The sequence below is a fragment of the Natator depressus genome, chromosome 7 (assembly GCF_965152275.1).
Source record: "Natator depressus isolate rNatDep1 chromosome 7, rNatDep2.hap1, whole genome shotgun sequence".
In the NCBI taxonomy this organism is placed as follows: Eukaryota; Metazoa; Chordata; order Testudines; family Cheloniidae; genus Natator; species Natator depressus.
The window spans coordinates 45,550,591-45,574,907 of NC_134240.1; the positions used below are offsets into that span (position 1 = coordinate 45,550,591).

Below are 24,317 nucleotides of genomic sequence, written 5' to 3' on the forward strand. Positions count from 1 at the left end.
TCTTACAGTCAGAAATGCCAGGTGACAAAACTATAAAACAAGGTTAGTAAGCTGAGTAGTGATGCCAGGACTTAACCAGCAGTGAGGACCTTCACTTGAGGCTAGTCTTTTGGGTATATTTTAAACATATGAATGACTAATTTTCTCCTGAAACAGAGTGGGGTCACACACAAGGCATTGTGTTTACCAGGCCTTACCAGGGTGTCTGTCGTCAAACGGGTCCGGATCCCCCTTGCGGTATTCTTCAGTCTCCTTCTCAATTAACTCAGACATTCTAGGGAGGGAGTAAAAATCAAATAAACATGCCACATGCATTTTCTTTCCCCAGTAGACAGCTCCTAAACAGTCTATTTGCCAAAATACTATAAACAGCCCATCAAGTCACATTCAAACAGTACTCTGTGAACCACCAGAAGATTCCAGGCATCCACTGGATACATATAAGAGCAAGTTAGAGAGGACGCCTGTCCCTCCCAAAACACTGATCACATATCAATGTTCTAATGATATGCTAGCACGCTATACTAAAGTAGCTTGTCTGCTTCTCTTTGCTGAGTCCCAGCAATGGAGAGAAAGCACTTTTTCCTCCTCTGAAAGAGGCAGTGCATCCAGCTGAACTGCTTCACTGCTATGCATAAGGTGAGGACACAAAGAGAAAAACCATCCCGCCATCACGCTACCTCAGAACTCTGGCACAGATGGCCTACAAGATATCAGGTAGGAAACCCCTGCCCATTCTAGCTTCCCCTGCACAGCATTTCAGATTGCTTTTTGCCTCCCTGACATATAGATGAGCCACTGCAATTCATAGGACTTTATTATTTTTGCTCCGGGGGTTGTGGGAGGGGGTTGGAGGGAGGGTTAAAGAAGAGGGAATTTCTCACCACCACATACTCTACTACAAGAGGTAAAGGAGACTAAATGTCACATGAGAAGGCTTTCCACCCGGTCCCTGCTCAGTCTGTTGGCGTAGGGGGCATACCCTGATTTCTTCCCCCTCCTCAACCACCTGAAATAACATTGAGGAATCTAGCTCTTCTCAATTCCTCAGACAATTAGTCAGCAGTTGTGGGGCTGGAGTAAGGAAGGACTCAAGCAACCCTCCCTACCCCCCCATTGGAGCCTTACCCCAGACTAACTGCTCATCTGTACCAGGCAGGAGAGTTGTGGGAGCAGCTTTAAAGCTGTGCATTCCCCTTGCCCGAGCCATGACATTAAAGCTATAGGCAAAATTCCAGACGTAATGACTAGCAGCCTGAACAGTTATAAGAAATCCTATGTTCCTGCTCCTCTAGGAAGAGCAGAAGAGGTGCCTGAGAATGGGAAATGCTAAGTCATCAGAGAGACTGATCATTATTTTACATATGAAGGAAGACCAACACATTTTCTGGCTTTAAATGCTCCCGTAACTGTATCTATTTTTCTGAGGTTTTCCAGCAGAAGGATACGTGGATTAGGATAAAGTCAAGATCTGAAATTCAAAGCCTTCAGCAAAGTCATCTTATTCCCATGGTGTCTTTCCTTCCCCCCTCAATTTACGTCTCACTGAGGCAGCTACAGAGTCTGCCTACACCTCCTTGTCAGGATTTTGATATTTCAGGTGCTGATGATGAGCCTATGGTCTATTACAGGTTAGGCAAGGCCACTCAAGCAGCTACGTTCATTCCTAGAGGAGCAAATGCACTTTTATTTTCCTGGGGATTTCCTCTAGAGTGTGCTGCAGGATTCCACTCTGTCGCCATCACTTTTCAGTATATATCGGATGCTTCTGAGGAAGAGCAGAAAGGAGCAAAAGCATCTGTTGCATTCCTTCATCATGAACTGCACTGATTTGCCAAATCTGGGCATGTTTTACAATATTAACAATAGTTTAATATTGTAATCAGTAATGAGCTGGGAAATCCCTTGTCTTGCCAGAGACAATTAACTTTCACAAGACTCTTTGCCCTGTGGGGTTCCAATATTTCATGTTTGTCAGCCTGATTTTGAAGAGAAGTAAACTGCATCTTGCACTAAAAGGTTGCCGAATTTGGGCTGTGGTGGATTTCTAGCAACAGCAAGTTGTAAAATTGGGTACACCTTTATATGGAACATCCTACTATCAACTCTAACAATTTTTCCTTGGGACTTAACAGCTTGAGAGCGCCTGCTGAGCACAGAGACCATGGGGAGGAATAGGAGGAGATGTGATCTGAGAAGTCAGGTCTATGGGTTTGTCTACACATAATCCGCTACAGCACCACCGCTGCAGCACTTCAGAGAAGACTCTTACCTACGCTGACAGGAGGGTTTCTCATACCCCTGAGCAACATAGTTATACAGACCTAATTTCCTAGTGTAGACCATGCCATAGACTAGCTAGGCCTTTCTAGGGACATAAATAGGGTTTAAAAATAGTAACTGTTTAACCTATTAAAATTCTACCAGTTAAACAGTTAACTGTTACGGCGTTCACATAGGCATGCATGACAGTGGCCTGAAAGAGTTCTTGCCTTACCCACAACCACTCTCCAAGAAAGTCTGTTTGATTTTCCTCCTTCCCCCGACTAGAAAATGTCTTGAGTGTTTAGTCCCATTTTTCCTTTTTGGTTGGATAAATCAAATTTTGATTGGTGGCTCTGCCAACCCTTAACTGAAGAAGTGGGAGTGGCGAATAATTAAGAGTTTCCCTTCCCTTGCTTCCCAAGTGCTTAGTTCAATAGGTGGTGTTAAAAAAAAACACCCTCACAAGTGGCATAAGCTATGTCAGTGGGAGAAGCTCTCCTGTCAACATAGTGCTGTGCATACTAGGGCTTATGTTGGTGTAACTTATGTCGCTCGGGGGTGGAATATTTACACCCCTGAATGACGTAAGTTTTGCCGATATAGGCAGCAGTGTAGACAAAGCCTTAGAGTAGTCTCAGGGCTGCTTTATCTTTCCCTGATAACAACAGCCCCCAGGGCCCTTTCCTCTAGCCCAGGACCATGGTAGCAGTGTGCTGCAGCTACCCCTCGCACCACAATATGCCCCATTCTAAGTGGGTGAGGATACAGTCAGGACGAGGGGTACAGAGCCACTGGCTTTACACCATCTAGGCAACCCCTTATGTAAGGGGTTTGAGAATCTGGCCCACAGTAGGTACAGAACTGGTTCATATGAGCTACACGCAGACCTTGAATGAATGCTGTTGCATCTTCTCATATCTAAGTATTCTAGAAATACTTGCTGATCGACGTTGCCTTATAATCAGCCTCTTCACTTGTATTGTGTTTGTACCTTCTGACACTCTGGGATATATGAGCCTATTTGGAAACATGATTTTATATGCAGCTTGTCACTCTGTGAATCACTGACTACTTTAATTTACTGTCATTTAATTTTACTGTCCCATTTGTAATAGTTACCACAGATTACAACGAAGCCTTGACACCATGAGAGTTTGCCTATAGCTGACAAATCATTTTTTTCTGAGCATTTCTCATGATGCTTCAGTACAGCCTTCAACACCATACTTTGGTGTGTGAAAATGTCTGCACATTTCATGCAGTTTTGCCCCTGGAAGATTTCCTCTATGTCAACTCGGAAGGAGGAAGGAAGCAAAAAGATGTCACTCACTGACCAGCACGACCACAAGTTCCTCTGTCTTTGAGTCTACAACAATATACAAAGGAGTCAGATGTGCCTTGAAACATCACCGAGCACAATCCATCTTTGTGGGGAGCATCTAATATCCAGAGCAGAGACATCCCAAAAGACTCCCTTAAAGCTAGGCAGAAGCCAGTCTGGAGCACTTTTATGTTCTGTCCTCAAAGCAGATCATGGAGTAAAGCTATGCTGCTGAGCTCCTGAAAGTTGGGACTCTGTTATTGCTTTCTACAGCAATGTAAATTCAGCTACCGCTCGGTCAAATGGATCCTCTTCACCAGTTGCCTTAAAGTGATCTCTGTATCGGCCTGAAGCCAAAAATGTCAACATGCCAGATCTGTACTGAGCTCTGGCATCACTTTCACAAAAACAAAGAGCAAGAGCCAGCTGCTCTCCAAAACCACTCTGCTGAAGCTATCAACTCCGAACAGCACTACAGTGAAACCTCTGGAAACCACCCTCCCAAAAAGCTCAGTGTCTGCAGACTAACTTGGAGGAGCTTGTTTGCAGCAGTGTATGCTCATGGAGTTAGTCAAGTCCAGCAGAGAATCAGTGAGGCTGCCTTGCAGGGAGCTGAGATCCATTAGAGCGGTCTGCACAGTAAAAGTACTCTTTGTGGTAAGTTCCAATAGTCAGTCTGTTCAGTGAAAGATGTGCTGACAACACCAAGATCCTCACAACCATTCAGTCCAAACATCAGTGTAATCCAGGGGTTCTCAAACTGGCGGTCGGGACGTTTTTGGAGAGTGCTGGGGACAACTTCCTGGTACAAGTGCTGAAGGAACCGAGTAGGGGCCGTGCTCCTCTTGCCCTGCTGCTTACAAACAGGGAAGAATTGACTGGGGAAGTAGAACTGGGTGGCAACCTAGGCAGCAGTGACCATGAGATGGTTGAGTTCAGGATCCTGAAAAAAGGAAGAAAGAAGAATAGCAAAATACAGACCCTGGACTTCAGAAAAGCAGACTTAGACTCCCTTAGGGAACTGACAGGCAGGATCCCCTGGGAGGCTAATATGCGGGGGCAAGGAGTCCAGGAGAGCTGGCTGTATTTTAAAGAAGCCTGATTGAGGGCACAGGAACAAGCCACCCCGAAGTGCAGAAAGAACAGCAAATATGGCAGGTGACCAGCCTGGCTTAACAGTGCAATCTTCGGTGAGCTTAAACTCAAAAAGGAAGTTTACAAGAAGTGGAAATTTGGACAGATGACTAGGGAGGAATATAAAAATATTGCTAGAGCATGCAGGGGTGCAATCAGGAAGGCCAAGGCACAATTGGAGTTGCAGCTAGCAAGGGATGTAAAAGGTAACAAGAAGGGTTTCTACAGGTATGTTAGCAACAACAAGAAGGTCAGGGAAAGTGTGGGACCCTTACTGAATGGGGGAGGCAACATAGTGACAGATGATGTGGAAAAAGCTGAAGTACTCAACGCTTTTTTTGCCTCCGTCTTCAGAGACAAGGGCAGCTCCCAGACTGCTGCAATGGGCAACACAGCATGGGGAGTAGGTGAGCAGCCCTCAGTGGTGAAAGAACAGGTTAAGGACTATTTAGAAAAGCTGGACGTGCACAAGTCCATGGGTCCAGATCTAATGCATCCAAAGGAGCTGGCTGATGTGATTGCAGAGCCACTGGCCATTATCTTTGAAAATTCCTGACGATCAGAGGAGGTCCCAGATGATTGGAAAAAGGAAAATATAGTGCCCATATTTAAAAAAAGGGAAAAAAGAGAACCCGGGGAACTACAGATAAGTCAGCCTCACTTCAGTCCCTGGCAAAATCATGGAGCAGGTCCTCAACGAATCTATTTTGAAGCACTTGGAGGAGAGGAAGGTGATCAGGAACAGTCAACATGGATTCACCAAGGGCAAGTCATGCTGGACCAACCTGATTGCCTTCTATGATGAGATAACTGGCTCTGTGGATATAGGGAAAGCAGTGAATGTGATATATCTTGACTTTAGCAAAGCTTTTGATACGGTCTCCCACAGTATTCTTGACAGCAAGTTAAAAAAGTATGGATTGGATGAATGGACTATAGGGTGGATAGAAAGCTGGCTAGATTGTTGGTCTCAACGGGTGGTGATCAACGGCTCCTTGTTTAGTTGGCAGCCAATATCAAGTGGAGTGCCCCAGGGGTCGGTCCTGGGACTGGTTTTGTTCCACATCTTTATTAATGATCTGGATGATGGGATTAATTGCACCCCTCAGCAAGTTCGCACATGACACTAAGATGGGGGGAGAGGTAGATATGATGGAGATTAGGGACAGGGTCCAGAGTGACCTAGACAAATTGGAGGATTGGGCCAAAAGAAATCTGATGAGGTTCAACAAGGACAAGTGCAGAGTTCTGCACTGAGGAAGGAACAATCCCATGCACCGCTACAAGCTGGGGACTGACTGGCTAAGCAGCAGTCTACAGAAAAGGACCTGGGGATTACAGTGGACGAGAAGCTGGATATGAGTCAGCAGCATGCCCTTGTTGCCAAGAAGGCCAACGACATATTGGGCTGTATTAGGAGGAGTATTGCCAGCAGATCGAGGGAAGTGATTATTCTCCTCTATTCTGCACTCATGAGGCCACACCTGGAGTACTGCGTCCAGTTTTGGTCCCCCCACTATAGAATGTATGTGGACAAATTGGAGAGGGTCCAGCGGAGAGCAACAAAAATGATTAGGGGGCTGGGGCACATGACTTACAAGGAGGGACTGAGGGAACTGGGATTGTTTAGTCTGCAGAAGAGAAGAGTGAGGGGGGATTTGATAGCAGCCTTCAATTACCTGAAGGGGGATTCCAAAGAGGATGGAGCTCGGCTGTTCTCAGTGGTGGCAGATGACAGAACAAGAAGCAGTGGTCTCAAGTTGCAGTGGGGGAGATCTAGGTTGGGTATTAGGAAACACTATTTCACTAGGAGGGTGGTGAAGCACTGGAATGGGTTACCTAGGGAGGTGGTGGAATCTCCATCCTTGGAGGTTTTTAAGGCCCAGCTTGACAAAGCCTTGGCTGGGATGATTTAGTTGGTGTTGGTCCTGCTTTGAGCAGGGGATTAGACTAGATGACCTCCTGAGGTCTCTTCCAACCCTAATATTCTATGATTCTATGACCCCTCAGGGGGTAGCGAGATTATTACATGATGGGTCGCGAGCTGTCAACTCAACCCAAAACCCGCTTTGCCTCCACCATTTATAATGGTGTTAAATATATAAAAACGTATTTTTAATTTATAAGTAGGGGTCACACTGAGGCTTGCTATGTGAAAGGGCCCACCCATAAAAAAGTTTGACAACCACTGGAATTAGCCTCAGCATCTGCAAGAAAGTGTTGGTGCTTCTATCCTCTCTGCCAAACATATGTAATCAGTGTACCATGTTGAGTCCTATAAGCAGAATCGGGGGAAACTCTGAGGATAACTAACTTTGACACTGATGATACGAGGACACAGAGACCAAATACTTCTCCGGAGCAGCAGGAATGCAAGACTGCTCTGAACGATATGACCTCCCCTCCACACACCCCAGATATATAGAATTTTTTTTTTTTTAAGTGGACTAGGACAACTGGATATGTCTGAGGTTCTTGGACAGGAATCCTCAAGGATTCCAAGATAGATGCAATCCTATTGTTTCAAACTCTTAATATTTTGCACATCTGGTAATATCTGGTGTTTTTCTTAAAACAGTAGCTCTGGAAAGCAAGAGAACACGAGGTCTTGGCTTACAGTTAAAAAAGGAATAAGTTTCTAGCCCTTGTGGTTGCAGGGAAAAGCCTAATTTCACGAACTGAATGTACCCGAAGTCCCAGGAAACCAGAAAACAAATAATAAAAGCCCTCAATGTTTTGTTTTTTTTTTAACATCTCATGATTTTTTTAAAAAAAAACAACTTGTTATGTTTTGGGGGCTAACTCATGATTTTTAAAGGCCTGAAAATGGTAATACTGCTGTTCATTTAACGAGTACCATTCTGCTCTTGCCCCCTATTTTTCACAAGTTAGTGAAGATGTGGAAGACACCTCACACCTCTCTCCTCCTACCCTGAGTTACTTGAGGCAATCAGTGCTACTACCTCTTCCCACCAAAAGAAGAGCTTTAGTCAAGGCAGCAATGGTCAGGGGAAAGAGCACCTCTTCACACATACAACATATGACCAGCATCCTAGCCACAAAGTGCCACTGGTTCCCTGTTCATTAGAGGATCCCGCTAAAGGAGGAAAGGAAGCCACTGCTCATTTTCAAAACTCTCCACTGGAATTGGCAAGCCAACCTCACAAACTTTTTCTGTCTACTCACATCAATTCATCTTATGCGAGTCTCTCACAATCTGAGCACTGTTACTGAGAGACTCTCTGTAACTCCAGCCAGATGGAATAAACTTGTAACCCTCCACCTCAGACTATGTTTTACAAGCGTCAGCAGCAGATCTACCTTTTCTCCCTTGTCTAACTCTCAGATAGTAGAAGAACAAGAGAAACATTAAGTGTATTAAACTCAAATATTTTGGAGACAGTTTATATAAAATCTATACAAAGTAACACCATACTGTTTTGACAAGAACTGTGAAGTATTGCACATTCCTCAATTTTTAGGCCAAAAAGAATGTAAGCTACCAATAACTGATCAGCTACTTTAACAACTTCAAGTATAAGTCCCCATATGCCAAAAGCTGCTGTCATGTCTCAGAGGTATTTGCATCTCAGAGCTTACTTAACAGAGCTTACCTGGTGAGGATAGGGACCATGTCTTGCCCACTGCCATGTTCTTTCTCCCATTGCTCCAGCAAAGCAGTGAGTTCAGCCTTGGAGTCCACATGCCCAGACCCTGACGTCATGGCTTAGCCTAAGTGAGATGGGAAGAAAAAAAATAAAGTGAGATTAACTAGCAAATTGTCCCACTCAGTTATGTTGACTCCTCAAAAAGAGTAAAAAATCAGGGTTTAAAAATCCGCTTAGCAGCGGCAAGCAAACTTTAGCTGAAAGGCAGGGAGGCGGCTAAACCATCAAATTCTAAAGAATTTGACATAAAAAAAAGCAGAGGGCTGTCTTTCATCCCTCAGGTATATAAACAAATGCAAGTCTACTTTGCAAACCCAAATCTGGACTGGTGCATGCAAATCCTTAACTGTGATGGGTAATAGCCACAAATGTGTCCAAAATCAGAGGATTTTTTGCAGGTTAACATATGTTTCCACAGGCAGACTGCTCCTGTCCCTTTGCTGTTACACCTAGGTTTACCCAAGAAACTGCAAAGCAAAGCTGACAAGATTCTGATCAGTTTCATTGCTCCTGTTCAACACCCTCTGGGCATCAGGGAAAGTGACAAGAATCATATTCACTTTAGATTGCTGCTGCAGTCCCACAAGATTTAAAGTAGCAGCAGAGAGAGGCACTGACAGTTGTTCACAGTTGACTAAAGACAAAAAGAGGTTCAGGGAAAGGATCTCTACCACTCTGCCCCTTCAAGTCAGGTGGCTCTAGTGAGAAAGAGGAAGAGACAGAGACAGACACATGTTCTCCTTTCCAACAGCTTCATGGGAGGAAACAAGAAAGCAAAAACTTCAAGATTATTAGACGCCTACTTAGTGCAAAGCAGAGGTTGATACAAAAGATTTGCCCCTATGAAGGCTTCAGGTACAATATTAGACTTTATACCAAGGTGCAGTTGCCCCTGGACCTCACTAAGGGTACCATCTCTCATCTTATGCATTCGTCTCCAGCTAGCAAATGTCAAAAAATTTTCAAGCCTTGTAAAAATGGACCTAAACCACTGATGGTTCATAACGCTGGGGATGGCTCAATACACAGCCACACTCTTTTTGCCCTCACTTTCTAACCTAATAAGTCTTGGATTACTGGGAAGGTAGACTACAGCCTTTTGTGGCATGGTTGCAGGACACTGAGAAGATCTCCAGGGAGCTGGACCCAGGCCTAATCTACAGAGATGGTCACAATGATGTGTGACTTTTAAGGGTGAAAGAGAAGGAAAGTGATTACAAAAGACATTCCCTTTCCTTCAACTATATTTTAAGACTTCCAGTATTCGATGGGTAACAGATGCCAGTGCTATCAAATCAACAATGATTAAACAGCAGAATATAGACAGAACTTTGCTGAGCCATTTACAATGCAGACGCCTAAAAGGAGAACACACACATACGGTGCCCATTCCACTTCCTCAAATATACATTACAGAAAGTCAATTGAGGGGAAGAACATGTAGCGAACCACAGTTTAGTCCATATTACAGATAATGCAGGTTAGCTAGAAGTTCAGAATGTCAACTGTCAGTATTTTAATTCAAATGGACCACTGGGCACCTCCAACTGGCCTGGAATTTTTCTCGTGAACAGAACGAAGTAAGTTCTATTACTCACAGACTCCTGTCTCATAGGTCCTTTTGAGTTTAATGTATTTTGATTGGTTAGCTTATTAGACAAGGCAACAATCAACTGGGAAACTAGTCATGCATGAAACTGGCAGGAATCTCAGGACAGGTCTACACTTAAAACTCTACATCGGTGCAGTGGTTAGGTTGATATAACTACATTGTTCAGGGGGGTGAAAAATTCGTAGTTATACTGATAGATCTGGCCACAGGAATACCACACAGACCCAAAGACAGTGGAAGATTAAACTCACAATTACAAAATCCCCAGTCAAAGGTTATTTGTTGTATATATTATGGTAGCTCCTTGGGGCACCATTGTGCTAGGTACCGTACAAGAGTTAGTATCTGCTAGTGGATGTCCCAAACAAGCATAAAGAAAAGGGGACATACCACATTTCAAATGACTGTATTAATTCTCTTCTTATCCTTTTTATTATGTGGAGCACTCATTCAACACATTAAGTTAGGCTGGGAGGTTTTAATGTAAACATGCAGATCACTTGAGGGAGGCTCTCTTTTAAGACTGCACAAAATGAAACATATTAGAAAAGAAATCTGGTCCAAACCCATGAAAATTTAGACGAACAGCAGGACTCAGCGTATAACAGATACATACTAGCCAGAGGCAGATATAAAAGATACTCTCCTTCCCCTCAAAGGGTCCTGGCACAGTGGCCTTTCTAGGAAAGTCAGCTCTTGGCTCCGAGGAGGAAAGACAGGCTGGACTTCCCACCAGGACTCTAATGCTGGATCCCACTTTAGGACAGTTCCCTCTCCTCTAAAACAACTCTAACTGGCCTTGGCAGATATTTAGTAAATATACAATCCTTCCTGATAGTTTCCCTGCTCACTCACTGACCTCACTAGCTACTGATGAATGCATTTTCAAGTCTTTGCACATTACAAATAAGAATTTCAGTCCATTACTTCCACAGAAGAACTCTCTCTTTTACTACTGGGAATGCAAAGTGCTGGGCTTGTAATTGCATCCAATCTTTTCAGTCATCCACACCCCAGTACTGTACTCCAGGGATACAAAGGCACTAAGTGACTCCCACAAGGCCTTCCCAGGTCCCTATGTCATTGATTCACTATAACTGTGAAGAGCAGTTTACACTTCATTTTGGAGCCCTTCCCTGTCAGCCACAGTAGTTCCAGCTGGAACAGCAAAAAGATTGCTCTAGAAATACTGGCAACAGATCAGCAAAGCTCAAGCTCAAACTCAAAGCTCAAGTCTGGAAGTAGTAAGAATGTACATTATTCACCCTAACCTACTAGACCAGGCCTGCATAACATACGGCCCCTGGGCCGCATGTGGCCCGCGTGGGCTCACTGTGCAGCCTGTGGGGGATGAGTAGATGGGCTCACTGTGTGGCCCACAGCGGGTGGGGGGTGAAAAGCCAACGGCCAGCTGACTGGCCAGCCGGCGGGTGGGCGGGGTGGCGAAGAGGCCAGTGGCAGGCTGGGGAGTGAGGGGGAGCCAGCGGCAGGGGCAGCAGCAGAAGGTAAGAGGCCAGCGGCAGGCAGACAGGTGAGCAGGCGGTGGGGGGAGCAGGCGAGCCGGCAGCGGACAGGCAGGTGAGCTGGCAGGGCTGAGGAGGCAAATGGGCAGCGGGGGGGTGAGGAGGCGAGAGTGGGGGAGGAATGACGAGGTGAGCCGGTGGGGGGGGGGGGAGGGCTGAGGAGGCGAGTGGGCGGCAGGGGGAGAGTAGGCGAGCTGGGGGGGATGACGAGCCGAGTGGGCGGACAGTAGCAGCAAGGCTTTATACTTGAAGCAGGGGGTGAGGAGGCGAGCGGCGAGTTGGTGGCTGGAGAGGGGCATCCATTTTCAGTATTTTAATTTTTGTACTGCAGTGATTGACTGCTGTGTGCATTAATATAGTGACCCACTGGGTCTCTGAATGAGCGTTTATACTTGGGGTTGGGGGAGGGGGGGAGGAGGCTAGCAGCAAGTCAGTGGCTGGAGGGGGGCAAGTCTCCCAGATTCAAAATCTGCGACTGTGTCCATTGGTCCTTTTTGCTGCTTTTCTCTGAGCTGGGGGTTGTCCCAATGCTGCAAAGAGGGTGTTCCCAAAGGAAGATGCTTGCTTCTAACCCCCCCACGGCCCTCAGTATGTCTGCTCTTCTCTAGTCAGCCCACTTGACAAGTTTGATTGTCCTTGGTCTGGCTCCCATCCCCTCTCCAAGGGTTGTAGCTGTCTGGAGGTGCCTGCCTTCCACGCCTTCCTCATTCACACCTCATTCATTCAACAGGGCAATTGATTACAAAGTGGGGGGGAAGATCTTATTCTACTTCTAGCAAAAAGACATTTTTCTTTTACCTTAATTATACTACCTTAGGGGCCCACTATAACATATTACCAAGGTTCAATACAAAGTCATATAAAAGTTATACAAAAATGCATAATGCAGAGATTTATCTACAACTGCATTGATTGACTGCTGTGGGCAGTAATATAGTGACCCCTGAATAGGGGTGTGATGGTGGGGCCGAGCAGGGAGGGAGTGGGTCCTATTTTACTGCTGTGATCTGGTAACCCTATGGTCACTCTTTACAGGCTTCCACACACCATCAGTGCCTTGCTAGTGTGCCATGTGCCGTGAGATATCTCTTCTCTTTGTGTGTGACTATGAGTGTTTCCCTTGTGTGTGAATTTATTCAACAAAATCTTGAGCTTCATAATGGATTTGATTTAATTGAAAAATTCTTAATCAAGTATCACACACCCCCCCAACCTTCCTCTCGGCCCACAGATGTTTCGGCGGGGTGGCGCTGGGGAAGGAGGGTTTATTTCGGCGGGGCGGGGTGGTGCTGGGAGGGGGGTTGTTTCGGCGGGGCGGAGGTGTTTCGGCCCCCAGCTGTTTTCTTTGGAGTAATATGGCCCTTGCTGCTTTACAAGTTGTGCAGGCCTGTACTTGACATACAGCACTGCCATATAACCCAAGACATCTAGTGAAAAAACCAGGAATCCCTACTTTTCCTAGAAAGTTGGATCATTACCTGGTTAAGTCATAATGCAGACTTAAATGCCAGAATTAGCCATACTCTAGTATATTCTTGAATTTTTTTCAATCTGCATACATGCACACAAGTTTAAACTTAACTCTTTATTCAAAGCATCTAGTACATGCCACTTTTTAAAACTGTTATTAAAAAAAGTACATTCTAAGTTCCCACCCTACAGAACAAATACTATACATCAGAAAAAACTTAGGCCTGGTCTACACTAGAAAATTAGGTCAGCATAACTACATCTATCAGATGTGCGAAAAATGCACATCCCTGATTTTGGACACACTTGTGGCTATTACCCATTCCCGCAGACTGAAAGGGAAGACAGAGTGCTCAGTACAAAAAATGTTGAAAGATGGCACCAATTGTGGACAGAAGCACAGGGATTGCTGGGATACAAACCGATGCATCATGGGGCGTTGGGACAGGATTAGAATGCCCCGCACCCCTCGCCCCCTTCCCACAAGCCACAGAGCCAGAATGGGAAGAGGTGCTCTGTGGGATAGCTGCCCATAATGCACCACTCCCAATGCCGCTGCAAGCCACATCAGTGCGCTTGCAGCTGTCAGTGTGGACAGATTGCAGCGCTTTCCCTACTGCGCCAAAGGCGGGTTTAACTCAAAGCGCTCTACAGCTGCAAGTGTAGCCATGCCCTTAGTTAAGCAGACCTAAGTCCCCATGCAGACAGTGCTAGGTCGACTGAAGAATTCTTCTGCAGACCTAGCTACCACCTCTAGATGGGGGATTACCTACACCGACAGGAGAATCCCTCCCATCAGAGCAGGTAGCATCCACACTGAAGTTAGTGTAGTGTTTTAAATGTAGACTTATAAGCACTAAGATTTACACAATGCTTGGATTCCAAAGGATTAACTGCAGTATTCCCAGCACACGCATTTTTACAGCACGTGTATGGCACTGTTAGACACAGTACCCAAACCAATTCCTCCCAGAACTATGGTCACCTCATTCAAGTATTCTGTTTTAAATCAAAGGGGAGAGTTCAAGAGAAAGGGCAAGATCATAAACTGTGTAAATTGTAAGGTCATATCTACACTACCATTTATGCCAGCATAATGCCAGCAAAACTTATGTTGCCCAGGGGTGTGAAAAAAACCACCTCCCTGAGCAACATACGTTTTGCTGGCATAAGTGATAGTGTGCACATCACCATGTCGGCGGGAGAGCTTCTTCCACCATCACAGCTACTGCCGCTCATTGAGGTGGTTTTATTCTGTCCATGGGAGAGCTCTCTCCCCATCAGCATAGAGCCGCTTCATGAGTGATCTTAAAGCAGTGCAGCTGCTTCAGTACAGTTATGCTGCTCTAAGATCACTTGTGTAGATGTGGCCTAACTGTCGAGAAGTGCCCCTAGGTTACATGAGAGGATACTTATTAGAGCAGCCCGAATTCTCATCTTTTCCCTTGAACAAGCCAGTTGACAATTTCAATCCTAAATTGCTTTCCAGAACAGGGTTGCGTGATTTAATCATTAATTTAAACCACTTTTTTTAAATCAATATTTAAATCAGGTTGAGGACTTGTGAAACTAATCTGAAAACTTGTGCTATTGCAACTACAGATTCAAATTTATAATGAACTAAATGATACATGCAGTTTTTTTAATGCCATTCCTGGCAGGGTACCTTATTTGAATTTTATGAAGCTGCTATACACAAAATATTGAAAATTATGGCCCTGATTCTGCTCACACTTAAATAGGCATGTAACTTTACAAACCTGAATAGTAACTGACTTCAGTGATATTCATGTGTTTAAATTTAAGGGTAAAGTTAAGAGCTAAAATGGTTTGTTTTTGTTTATTAAAAACTTCTCTATTAAACCATATCTACACCATGGCACAACAGTGTAATCCACAGTGCAGATGGAGCCCTCTGCAACAGTTTTCCCGTCACTGTACGAGTGGCACCACCTCAGTGGTAGTAGCTAGGTCAATGGAAGCAGTCTTCTGTTGGCCTAGCTGCATCTACATAAGCCATAAGGCAGGTTTGGGATAGCTACAACACTCAGGTATGGATTTTTCACACCCCTGAGCACCACTGCCATGTTGACCAAAGTTTTAAGTCTTAGTGGCAAAAAAAATCTGTCACCTCAAAACAAAATCGCTCTGTTTTAACGATAAGTAGTTATTTAGACTTTCAATTTATTAGCAAAGTTATTGTGAATACAGGCCAAAATATTGAAGCCTAAAGTTAGGCTCCTAAGCCCATATTTAAGCACTAAAGTTTGGATTTTCTAATGCACCTAAAGGACTTTGGGATCACAAGTTCCACTGACTTCTAATTGCAAATCCTGACAAAGTATAGTCTGGTCAGGTCAAAACTTTTTTGACCTGTGGAATTTCAATACACTGGAAGGTGTCACTGGCTGCAAGAACAGTGCAGGACATTTGCTTATCAGTTTTGTGTTGTTCTCACAGTAAGGATGATAATGAAGCACTCAATTGGTTGTTTTCAGCATAGATAAGCATTGTAAATGTGAAACTTCTTAGAAAAAAATTGTGTACAATCTGAAATTCTACTAACATCAGGAAACAAGTACAAAACGTTCTTTTGGTAACTGAAAATTATAAAATGGGAAGTGGAAAACTAGAAACAAATTTTAAAGAAATTACGATTTAAAATAAAAAGTTTACATAATCATTTGTATTGAACCTGTAGCAGAACCATAAATATTTAAATTCTGAAATAGACAAATGGGCTTACAACAAGATCTGTGTTCATCCAGCATGGATAGGGTCATACCACATTAAAACAACTGCACTCTAATCTAGTTTAGACAATTGCGTTTAGAACTGTTCTCAAAGTCTCACTGTAGCCGAAGCCTAAAGCAGCATTACCAAACTATCATGAAAACCTGCCCAGACATAGGGTTCATATTGGGAATATGGCAATAGATCAGCCTACCTATATGTTTTTTTCCTAGAGGTTGTGTGCTTCAAATCATAATTTTGGAGTTTTTTAAAATAGGCCTCTACCTCTAATGGTTCAGAGGATATATTTCAAACAGTGAGTCCAAGGTAAACAGATCAGTTACATCTGCCTGAACTTGCACAGAGCTTGAAACAGCTCCAAAAAGCTGTTTACTATCCCACTCATATTAGAGGGGGTCAACACTGAAGCCTAATGATGATGATGTAAACATCAACACAAGCTAACTATTTTACTGCTGGCGAAAGTATATAAGAAAGGAAGAAAATCTTATGAAGCTGCACAATTTACTGTGAATTAAATTACATTGTGGTGGGATAAGTGGGCGGAGCTTAAAGAGCACCACCAATTATTTCCACTTCAACTCCAACTAGACAAAACTCTATTTGCCTGCACTTACTGCAAACATTCAATAATTATTTTTTAAAAACTATCAATATTTTACTTGCCTGTCAAAAAAAGGAATGTTTACTCACTCACACAAGGAAGATTTTGTAAGGCCCGCCTAAAATATTAAATCATTCAGTTGTCTAGATTTAAGTTTCTAGGAAATAAAACTCAAAATAGCTGTTACCAAATCATGACAAAACTTTATTAAAACCCAGAAGAAAAAAAAAGCACAATGAAAAGGCGAAGCTCCAGTTTCAGCTGCCCCATTTCTCAGGCCATAGATTTCCAAATTAATTCCTACATACATAACTGAAAAGAAATATTCAGGACTTCTCTACAACCAAAAGTTATACTGCTTTAATTATGCCTGTACAATTAGAGCAGTACACACAGAGAGAGTGTGCAATATACTTATATGAGTGGATACACTTATACCAGTACAGCTTACTCCCATATGGGAAGAGGAATAAGCTAAATCAGTAGACATCTTTTATACTGGTACAACTGAGTCCACACTTGTACTGATTTAACAATTGTACTGATTTAACTATTTTGGTACAAAAATCATACCCTTAACTGAAATAGTTAAAATTGATACAGAAACTGTGCAGACCAGGACTTAGATGCTCCAATGCCCACTACAAAACACAACTATACTTTCTGCAAAGAGAGACGGCATAATACTTAATCAGTTCCCCACACCCATCAGATAGCGAGGGGAAGAACGTGGTTGGAGAAGGTGAGTCTCCCCTTTGCCGGGGCTGGCATTCACATCCCCACCCAAAGCAGGTGGGGAGAAGATGAAGTATTAGGTGAGGGCAAGCGCTTCAGGGATACGTGGGGCACTACCACACACCCCATTAACAGGCACAAGAAGGGGTGAGACATGAGGTCACCTCGGCAAAAGGGGTGCAGGGGAAAGCAAAGCCCCGCACAACAGCAGGCGGGGAGATACATGGGGAGGGGAAACACCTCCCTCCCAGCAGATGGACAGGCTAAGTGCATAGGGGGAGCTGAAACTCCACTAGCAGTCGGCAGAGAATCACCCTGGCCAGAGGCTGAGATGAAGCATCCCCTCGTAGGGACTGGCGAGAGAAATAACACCTGCTCCACCCCGTGGGTGGGTGGGTGATGGGGGCGGGGGAAGCCTGTAGCCCCCTACAAGTGGGAGAGGGGAAGCCCCCCACCTGACTGGTGGGAGGGGCAGTGACCCTGGTGAGGCGAAGCCTGACACACGGGCGAGAGCGGCGGCGCGGGGCAGGGGCGGGAAGTGAGACCCCACCCCACACACCCGCGTGTCTGTGGAAGCCGCCGCCGCCCCGGTGGTGGGGGAGCGAAATAGGGGAAGCCCCCGGCGGCGGAAGGGACTGATTGGGGGCGGCCCCGTGCGAGGCGGGAGGGGGAAACCGAGCCCCCCCGGCCTTTGGCTGAGGTGAATGCCCCCGGCGCCGGGGACTGGGCAAAGGAGCGGCCTGTGGGGCCGCGCCGGGGGCCGCGCTGTGCCCGCTCCCCCCGGTACCTGCCCGATGCCCCGCTGGCTCCCCGCCGCTGCTCCCGGCCCCTGCGCTCGGCCCCGCACACACCGCGGCGGCGGCGATTGCTATGGCGGGCACACACTTTCCGCGTCACCGCGCTGCAGCGCCGTCACGGCGCGCGAAGGGAAGAAGCTTGCGCTCAGCCTCTAGGGAAACATAGTTCGAGATCAAACGACTCCAGCGCGCAGGCGTCTCTGCTCCATGGGCGGGAGGAGGCCCAAGGGAGGCTGGGAGTTGTAGTTCTCCCCGTGGCTGTAGGCTCTATTCGTCGTTTTCAGGGTAGTGGGACAGGAGTTACTGCCCCATGCCACCCCAGTTCCAAACGAATGTGGCAGCGGCCTCCTCCTTCTGTGCCCATCCTAGGCTCCTGCCCACCATGTACACAGTCCCCACAGTGCCCCCTCCTCACTGGCATCCCAGCCCCTCTGCCTCCAGTGCCCAGCCAAATCCACCCACCAGGCAAAGTCCTACACTTGTAAAACTGCACCCCCGCACAGAGGCTAGGCAGGTTCAGCATGGGAAGGAGTAAGGCAGGATTCCAAGCCAGGAAAGGAGAGCTAACAGATACCCTACAGTATACTCTGATAAATCCCTGCACCCCATCCCTCAGTGACCCAAGCCATGTGGAACAGCCTCCCAGAATTCAATAAGGCCAACCTCCCCCCAGCCTCCCCCACCCCATCATCACTCTCTTCCCTTTCCCCTTCACCTTCCCCCCCCCCCCCCAGGAGATCTATGTGCAGCCCAAAGGCCAGAAGGAGTTCTACAACCAGTACAGCAGCTGCAGGGGAGTTGGTTTGGTTTTTTGACTAGAGGTCACTCAACTGAAAATGGAGACCATCCAAGACCTGTAGTGGTCACAGGCCACACCTCTATTAGAGACAAGACAAGAGCAGCTGTGAACTGATCTATTTTATGTATATCAGATATAGTCTCTAGCTCCTGCAAAGTTACCAACGGGGCTTAGGTTGGGCATTGCCTGCAGAAGAACATCCAGCTCCTTTACCTGCTAAGTGCCAACACAGCCTTTTAGGGGCACAAGCCAGTTTTTCGTGCAAATATCTCAACTGCTGTTTGAGAACCACCTGCATGAAAATAAAATGAACATAAATAATAATTGTTTTTCCCTTGATTTTCTTTCCAAGTTTTACCTGCCCTGCACTTACCATCTATGGGACTGCATGATAATAGCTTGACATCATGCTCATGGATATAGCCAGGTGTAAGCCATAATATACAAGTTTTAATTACCTGGGACTAATATTACCCTATTATTCACTATTCAACTGCACCTGCTCCATTACTGATCACATTGGATCCCATTTATCCCTGGAGTAACTCTATCAGTAACTCAAGTTACAAAAGGGAGGGCCTTGGCACATTATGAGGACCCTACCAAATTCATGGTCCATTTTGGTCAATTTCAAGGTCATAAGATTTTTAAAATAGTAAATTTTATGATTTCTGCTATTTAAATCTAAAATTTCATGGTGTTGTAACTGTAGGAATCCTGATCCAAAAAGGATTTGGGGGAGGGGGGAGGTGTCGCAAGGTTATTGTAGGGATGGTTGTGGTACTGCTACCCTTACTTCTGCGCTGCTGCTGGCAGTAGCACTGCTCTCCGAGCTGGAGAGCAGCGGCTGCTGGCCAGGAGCCCAGCTCTGAAGGCAGAACCGCTGCCAGCAGTAGCGCAGAAGTAAGTATGACATAGTATAGTATTCCCACCCTTACTTCTTCACTGCTGCTGGTGGGGCGCCGCTTTCAGAGCTGGGCGCCCAGCCAACAGCTGCCACTCTTTGGCCACTCAGCTCTGAAGGCAGCACTGAAGTAAGGGTGGCAATACCGCAGCCCCCCTAAAATAACCTCGGGACCACCTTTTGGGTCAGGACCCCCAATTTGAGAAATGCTGATCTCTCTTGTGAAATCTGTATAGCATAGGATAAAAGCACACACAAGACCAGATTTCACAGGATAGCATTTACTGCATTTGTACAATGCCTAGACTGGGCTGGGCTCTAAAGAGCTACCACAATATAAATGTTAAATAAGTTGTGTACAAGGGCACATCTACTTTGGAATATTAAAGCTATATTGTAGGACGGTACAGAGGCAGTAGCAAACGGGGCAGCATGTACATTCCTTCCAAGATGGTTGACACCCTTTGATAGTGCTGCAGTAGGGCACGTTACTAATCTCTCAAAAGTTAAGTACATAAACTGCACTCATATTGTAATACATGGAGATCCACACAGCTGAATAGACCCCATTATGCGTTGTATTCACCATAAAGCTTGGAATGGATTCTCTGGGACAGTCTCTGGTTGTTCCAAAGTCCCGTCCAGGCATATGGGATAAGGATGATGGGGGTCGGTACTTTACCAAGCAATGGATGGCTATATAATGCAGATAAGAAATCCTCTCTCATTGTCACCATTTCACAATACCAGCTTCACCTGTTCCTTAGCTCATGCCATTTGTTTGGTTTTGAGCTCCCTTTTATTCATCCCAATAATTTCTTTCCCTGCCTGTTTTGCTCCACAACCATGAAATAAGACATTGATGAATACTGGTCAATTTAGCCTTGGCTCTGTTCCCAGTGCCAGCTACTTTCACCCATTAACAGCAGCTTGCTTTGGCAACAGGACAGCTTTTCACCAGGCAGGGAACAGAAAGGAACTGAACCCCAAGCAAGCCATTTAGATAGAAAACTATTAGATTTAAGAAGATGAATCTACTCCAGTTCTGACTCTGTCCATGCACAGATCACTTGGGTATGGTTACTTTAATCACAGGGAGGAAACATGATCTAATGCTTAAAGCAGGGAATGGAGTCAGGATGCTGGTTCTGTTCCAGCTTTGCCAATGACACACTTGTGACTGTTAGCAGGTCACTTCACTTCTCTGTCCCTTCTCTTTCTGATCTGTAAGATGGGAAATAACCTCCACTTCCAAGGGGATTGAGACACTTGATTAATTAATGGAACAGGCTATTCAGTAGAGGTGTTGAGTTACCATCTAGGCAGTAGTCTGTTCTTCTGCACATCCACCCTAAAGGATAGGAGAGATGACTCACTGGAACACCCAAGAGGTTATCTCAGAGTGTTTTTCAGTTTAACTCCAGAATGTGTCCGTTTTGTTCATCTACATAACCACTTCAAACTCCGCCTACTTTTCATTAACCTTATGCCAAAGGCACAAAGTGTACAGATTTTGTCTCCATGTCTTTGGAAAAAACAGATTAGCTCACCACTTAATACACATTTACTTGGCCCTCTCACCTGCTCTCTGTACCTGAACTATTGCCCCCCCTTCTCCATTTTGTCTTGTCTGTCAGATTGTGCACTCTGCAGGGAAGGGCTAGTGACTTATTCTGCATTTTGTAGTGTCGTGTACTTTGACAGTGCTATAGGGTGCCCCTTCCTCCATCTATGACATGTTTAGGTTGTACACAGTAGCTCTAGATATACACACACAGCAAGGTTAGCCAACAATCTCCCCTACGATCAGAACAGATTACAACATCTGCAGGGCAATGAAAGAAAACACGCCCTCAGAGCTAACCTACCCTCAAGCAAAACTTGAGTCAGCAGAACCATGCAGTTTCCAGGAAGGGGAGAGAGTTCCAAACCAGATAAGGTGACCAGACAGCAAATGTGAAAAATCGGGATGGGGGTGGGGGGGTAATAGGAGCCTATATAAGAAAAAGACCCCAAAATCAGGACATCTGGTCACCGTAAAACCAGAATGCCCTGCCACTAGTCCCCAAATTCCAACTCTAGTGATGCCAAGGGTAGCATCTCATCTGATCTCAATCATCAGGAAAGTTCACATGGATGTTTCATCTTCCCCTTTGAAAGCCCTGTGGGCAACATTTAGTTCTTCCCTATAATGCATTTGTCATCAGACACAGCCATCCCCACTGACTCCAGAACCACAGTTGCAACTCCCAATTTAATGATGTCACGACATGGACAAAATGCTGAGACCCCATGTTGGTTGACAATCAGCCTCTGAAAGGCCATGGAGACCAAGAAGCACAGTTCTAAATTGAAAGAGGCCAAAAGGGGTGATAAAGGTAAATCTCTCCTGTAACAACTTAGGCTAGGTCTACACTACACACCTTTTGGCAACACCACTGTGCCGTTACAGCTGTGCAGCTAAAAGGCGCCCAGCGTAGCCACTGTTTGTCAGCAGGAGGGAGCTCTCCTGCCAACAAAGCGCTGTTCACATCTGCACAATGTGTGTCGTTTGGGGGTGGGGGGTGTTTTTTCACACCTCTGAACAACAGAAGTTTTGCCAATGAAAGTCTGGTGTAGACAAAGTCTTAGTGAGCAGGATTGGCAAACACTTTTTCATCAGGCCCAGGGTGGCTGTTAAGCAATATGTCCACTCATAGCATGGGGTAGGCATTAAACTTAGGAACTGCACAGATCCAAGGTCAAATGATAAGTGGATCCATGCAATTCTGCTTCTAGATCAGTACAACTGGGGCCTGTGCTTCGCTGTGCAATTCCTCAGTTAAACCCACATTCATCATCTGCCTAATTATTTTTCACTGCTGTACCTTTAAAGCTGGTACTGGTGTGTTGCCCTTGTCACTCTGCCTAGGTCTGGATCCATGTCAGATCAGCTTGGTCTGTGCCAACTGTATCAAACAGGCCATAACATAATTAAGCTACAAATCCAAAACCAGTTTCTTTTGTTTTGGAGGAGGTATTCTTCCACCTAGATTGTCCCTTCTCCTTGGAGGAGGGCTCTAATTCAGGGTTTTATGTTTACAGGGGAGATTAAGCTCTCCTGGGCCTTGGGCTGTTCCCTTCACCATCCTTTAATACAAAATGTAGAAAGCAAAATAAGACTCAGCTTCTGTAACAGCTATACCCACTCAAAGGTATCAGAAGGAATCTTCCTTTCTCTGTTCTAGAGCACTATTGGATAAACCCACCAACCTCCCCAGACTGATGTTTACCTCTGCACTGCAGCCTCAGGAATTTGAGGAATGGAAGTTCACTCTTCCTTTGAGGGCTTGTTAAGAACATAAGAATGGTCATACTGGGTCAGACCAATGGTCCACCTACCCCAGTATCCTGTATTTGGACAGTGGCTGGTGCTAGATGCTTCAGAGGGAATGAACAGAACAGGGCAATTATCAAGTGATCCATTCCCTGTCATCCAGTACTAGCTCTGTGACCATTGTTTTTCTGTTTAGACACTAAACAAAGTCCCCAAACAAGTCCACCTCCCTTCTGATGAGTTTGTAGGGCCAAACATCTGCCACCAAGAGCTCTTAATCTTGCAAGGGGAAGTGATATCAGGAAGGTTTTATGAGACCCTTCTTCCATTTCCTCTTGATCCTACGCTGCTTCCTTCAGCAGTCTTTGAGAGTGGACCCACTGAACCTGTAATGTGACACGGTATGTCATTTTCTTGTCCAGGGCTATGGATGCCATGTGGCCACCTTAACCAACTGACAGACTTTCAGAAAGAATGGTTTTTTTCAACCTTCCCTTAAGTGCCCACTAGATGGGATTCAATTCTTGAGGGGTTTAGGTCCAATGGGATTAAATCCCATTTTACGACAGTCTAGCTGTAGGCAGAGTCCAACAGTGCTTAGATTCTTGGCTTGCACTAGAATCAAATTGGGGGTAAGTGGGGGAGAGAGCCCCATCTAGGGCTGTTCTATGATGCATCTCTCAAAGTGATGCTTCCATTCCACTGGAAGGCATCATCTATAGCAGGGGGCACTTCTCTTTCCTGCAGTAGAAATACAAATTTTCTAGTGCCTCGCTCTCTCCTACAGAGATGCCAAGGGGGTAAGATTGAGTCCTATCCAGCATAGGCCTCATCATTGCATAGCAAGGGGCTTGCTCGGTCTAAGCTGAAAGGTATTGGAACATTTTATTTCCTTTAGGAGACAAAGTGGAGGGGCGCTCTCTCTCTCTCTATGTAATTTGTCCCTTCAGTTTTACCTCACCCTTGAGCAGGCCCAGATTACAGCCAAGGTGATCTACCACCCTTCCATTGACATCTCCACTTGTGGCTGAGTCTTAACCTAATGCTGGCCCACCCACTCTTTCACTCCAAGAGGCAACATTTGCATTAATTGCTTCAAAACAATCAGTTCAGCCACCTGAGGGGCAGACTGATTCCAGCTTTAACCATTTCTAGCCCAGATCATACAGTTGATAACTATGGCTTTGGGCCTTCTCCCAGCCTGGTCTCTCTCCTCCTGGAACTGATACTGAAGTCTCTAAGATTTCTAGATCGTAGCATTTCAACCTGTAGAGGAATGTGGATATGTAAGTGTCATAAATAGGCACATCAAGGGTTGCAATCACCCAGCTCTTCCCATATTGCAATGCAGAAGGCAAATGTTGGTATGGAAAAGCCAATGGGAGGGCAGTCCCCCAATATGGAAGAGGCTGAGT

At 45.5% G+C, this 24,317-nt stretch overlaps 1 protein-coding gene across 3 annotated transcripts in view; it reads right to left on the reverse strand.

The window, feature by feature from the left end:
* Positions 1-17,986, reverse strand: part of DCAF1 (DDB1 and CUL4 associated factor 1) — a 104,036-nt gene extending 86,050 nt beyond the window's left edge. For 2 of the 3 annotated variants that reach the window (XM_074958296.1, XM_074958298.1), the window contains exons 1-3: positions 17,874-17,986; positions 8,335-8,452; positions 198-274 (exon numbers count right to left, since the gene is read on the reverse strand). In XM_074958296.1, the coding sequence (XP_074814397.1) occupies positions 198-274; positions 8,335-8,444 (187 nt within the window). In that variant the 5' untranslated portion in view covers positions 8,445-8,452; positions 17,874-17,986. The remainder of the gene's footprint in view (positions 1-197; positions 275-8,334; positions 8,453-17,873) is intronic. The other variant, XM_074958297.1, reaches the window with a different exon arrangement.
* Between the last annotated feature and the right edge of the window lie 6,331 nt (positions 17,987-24,317).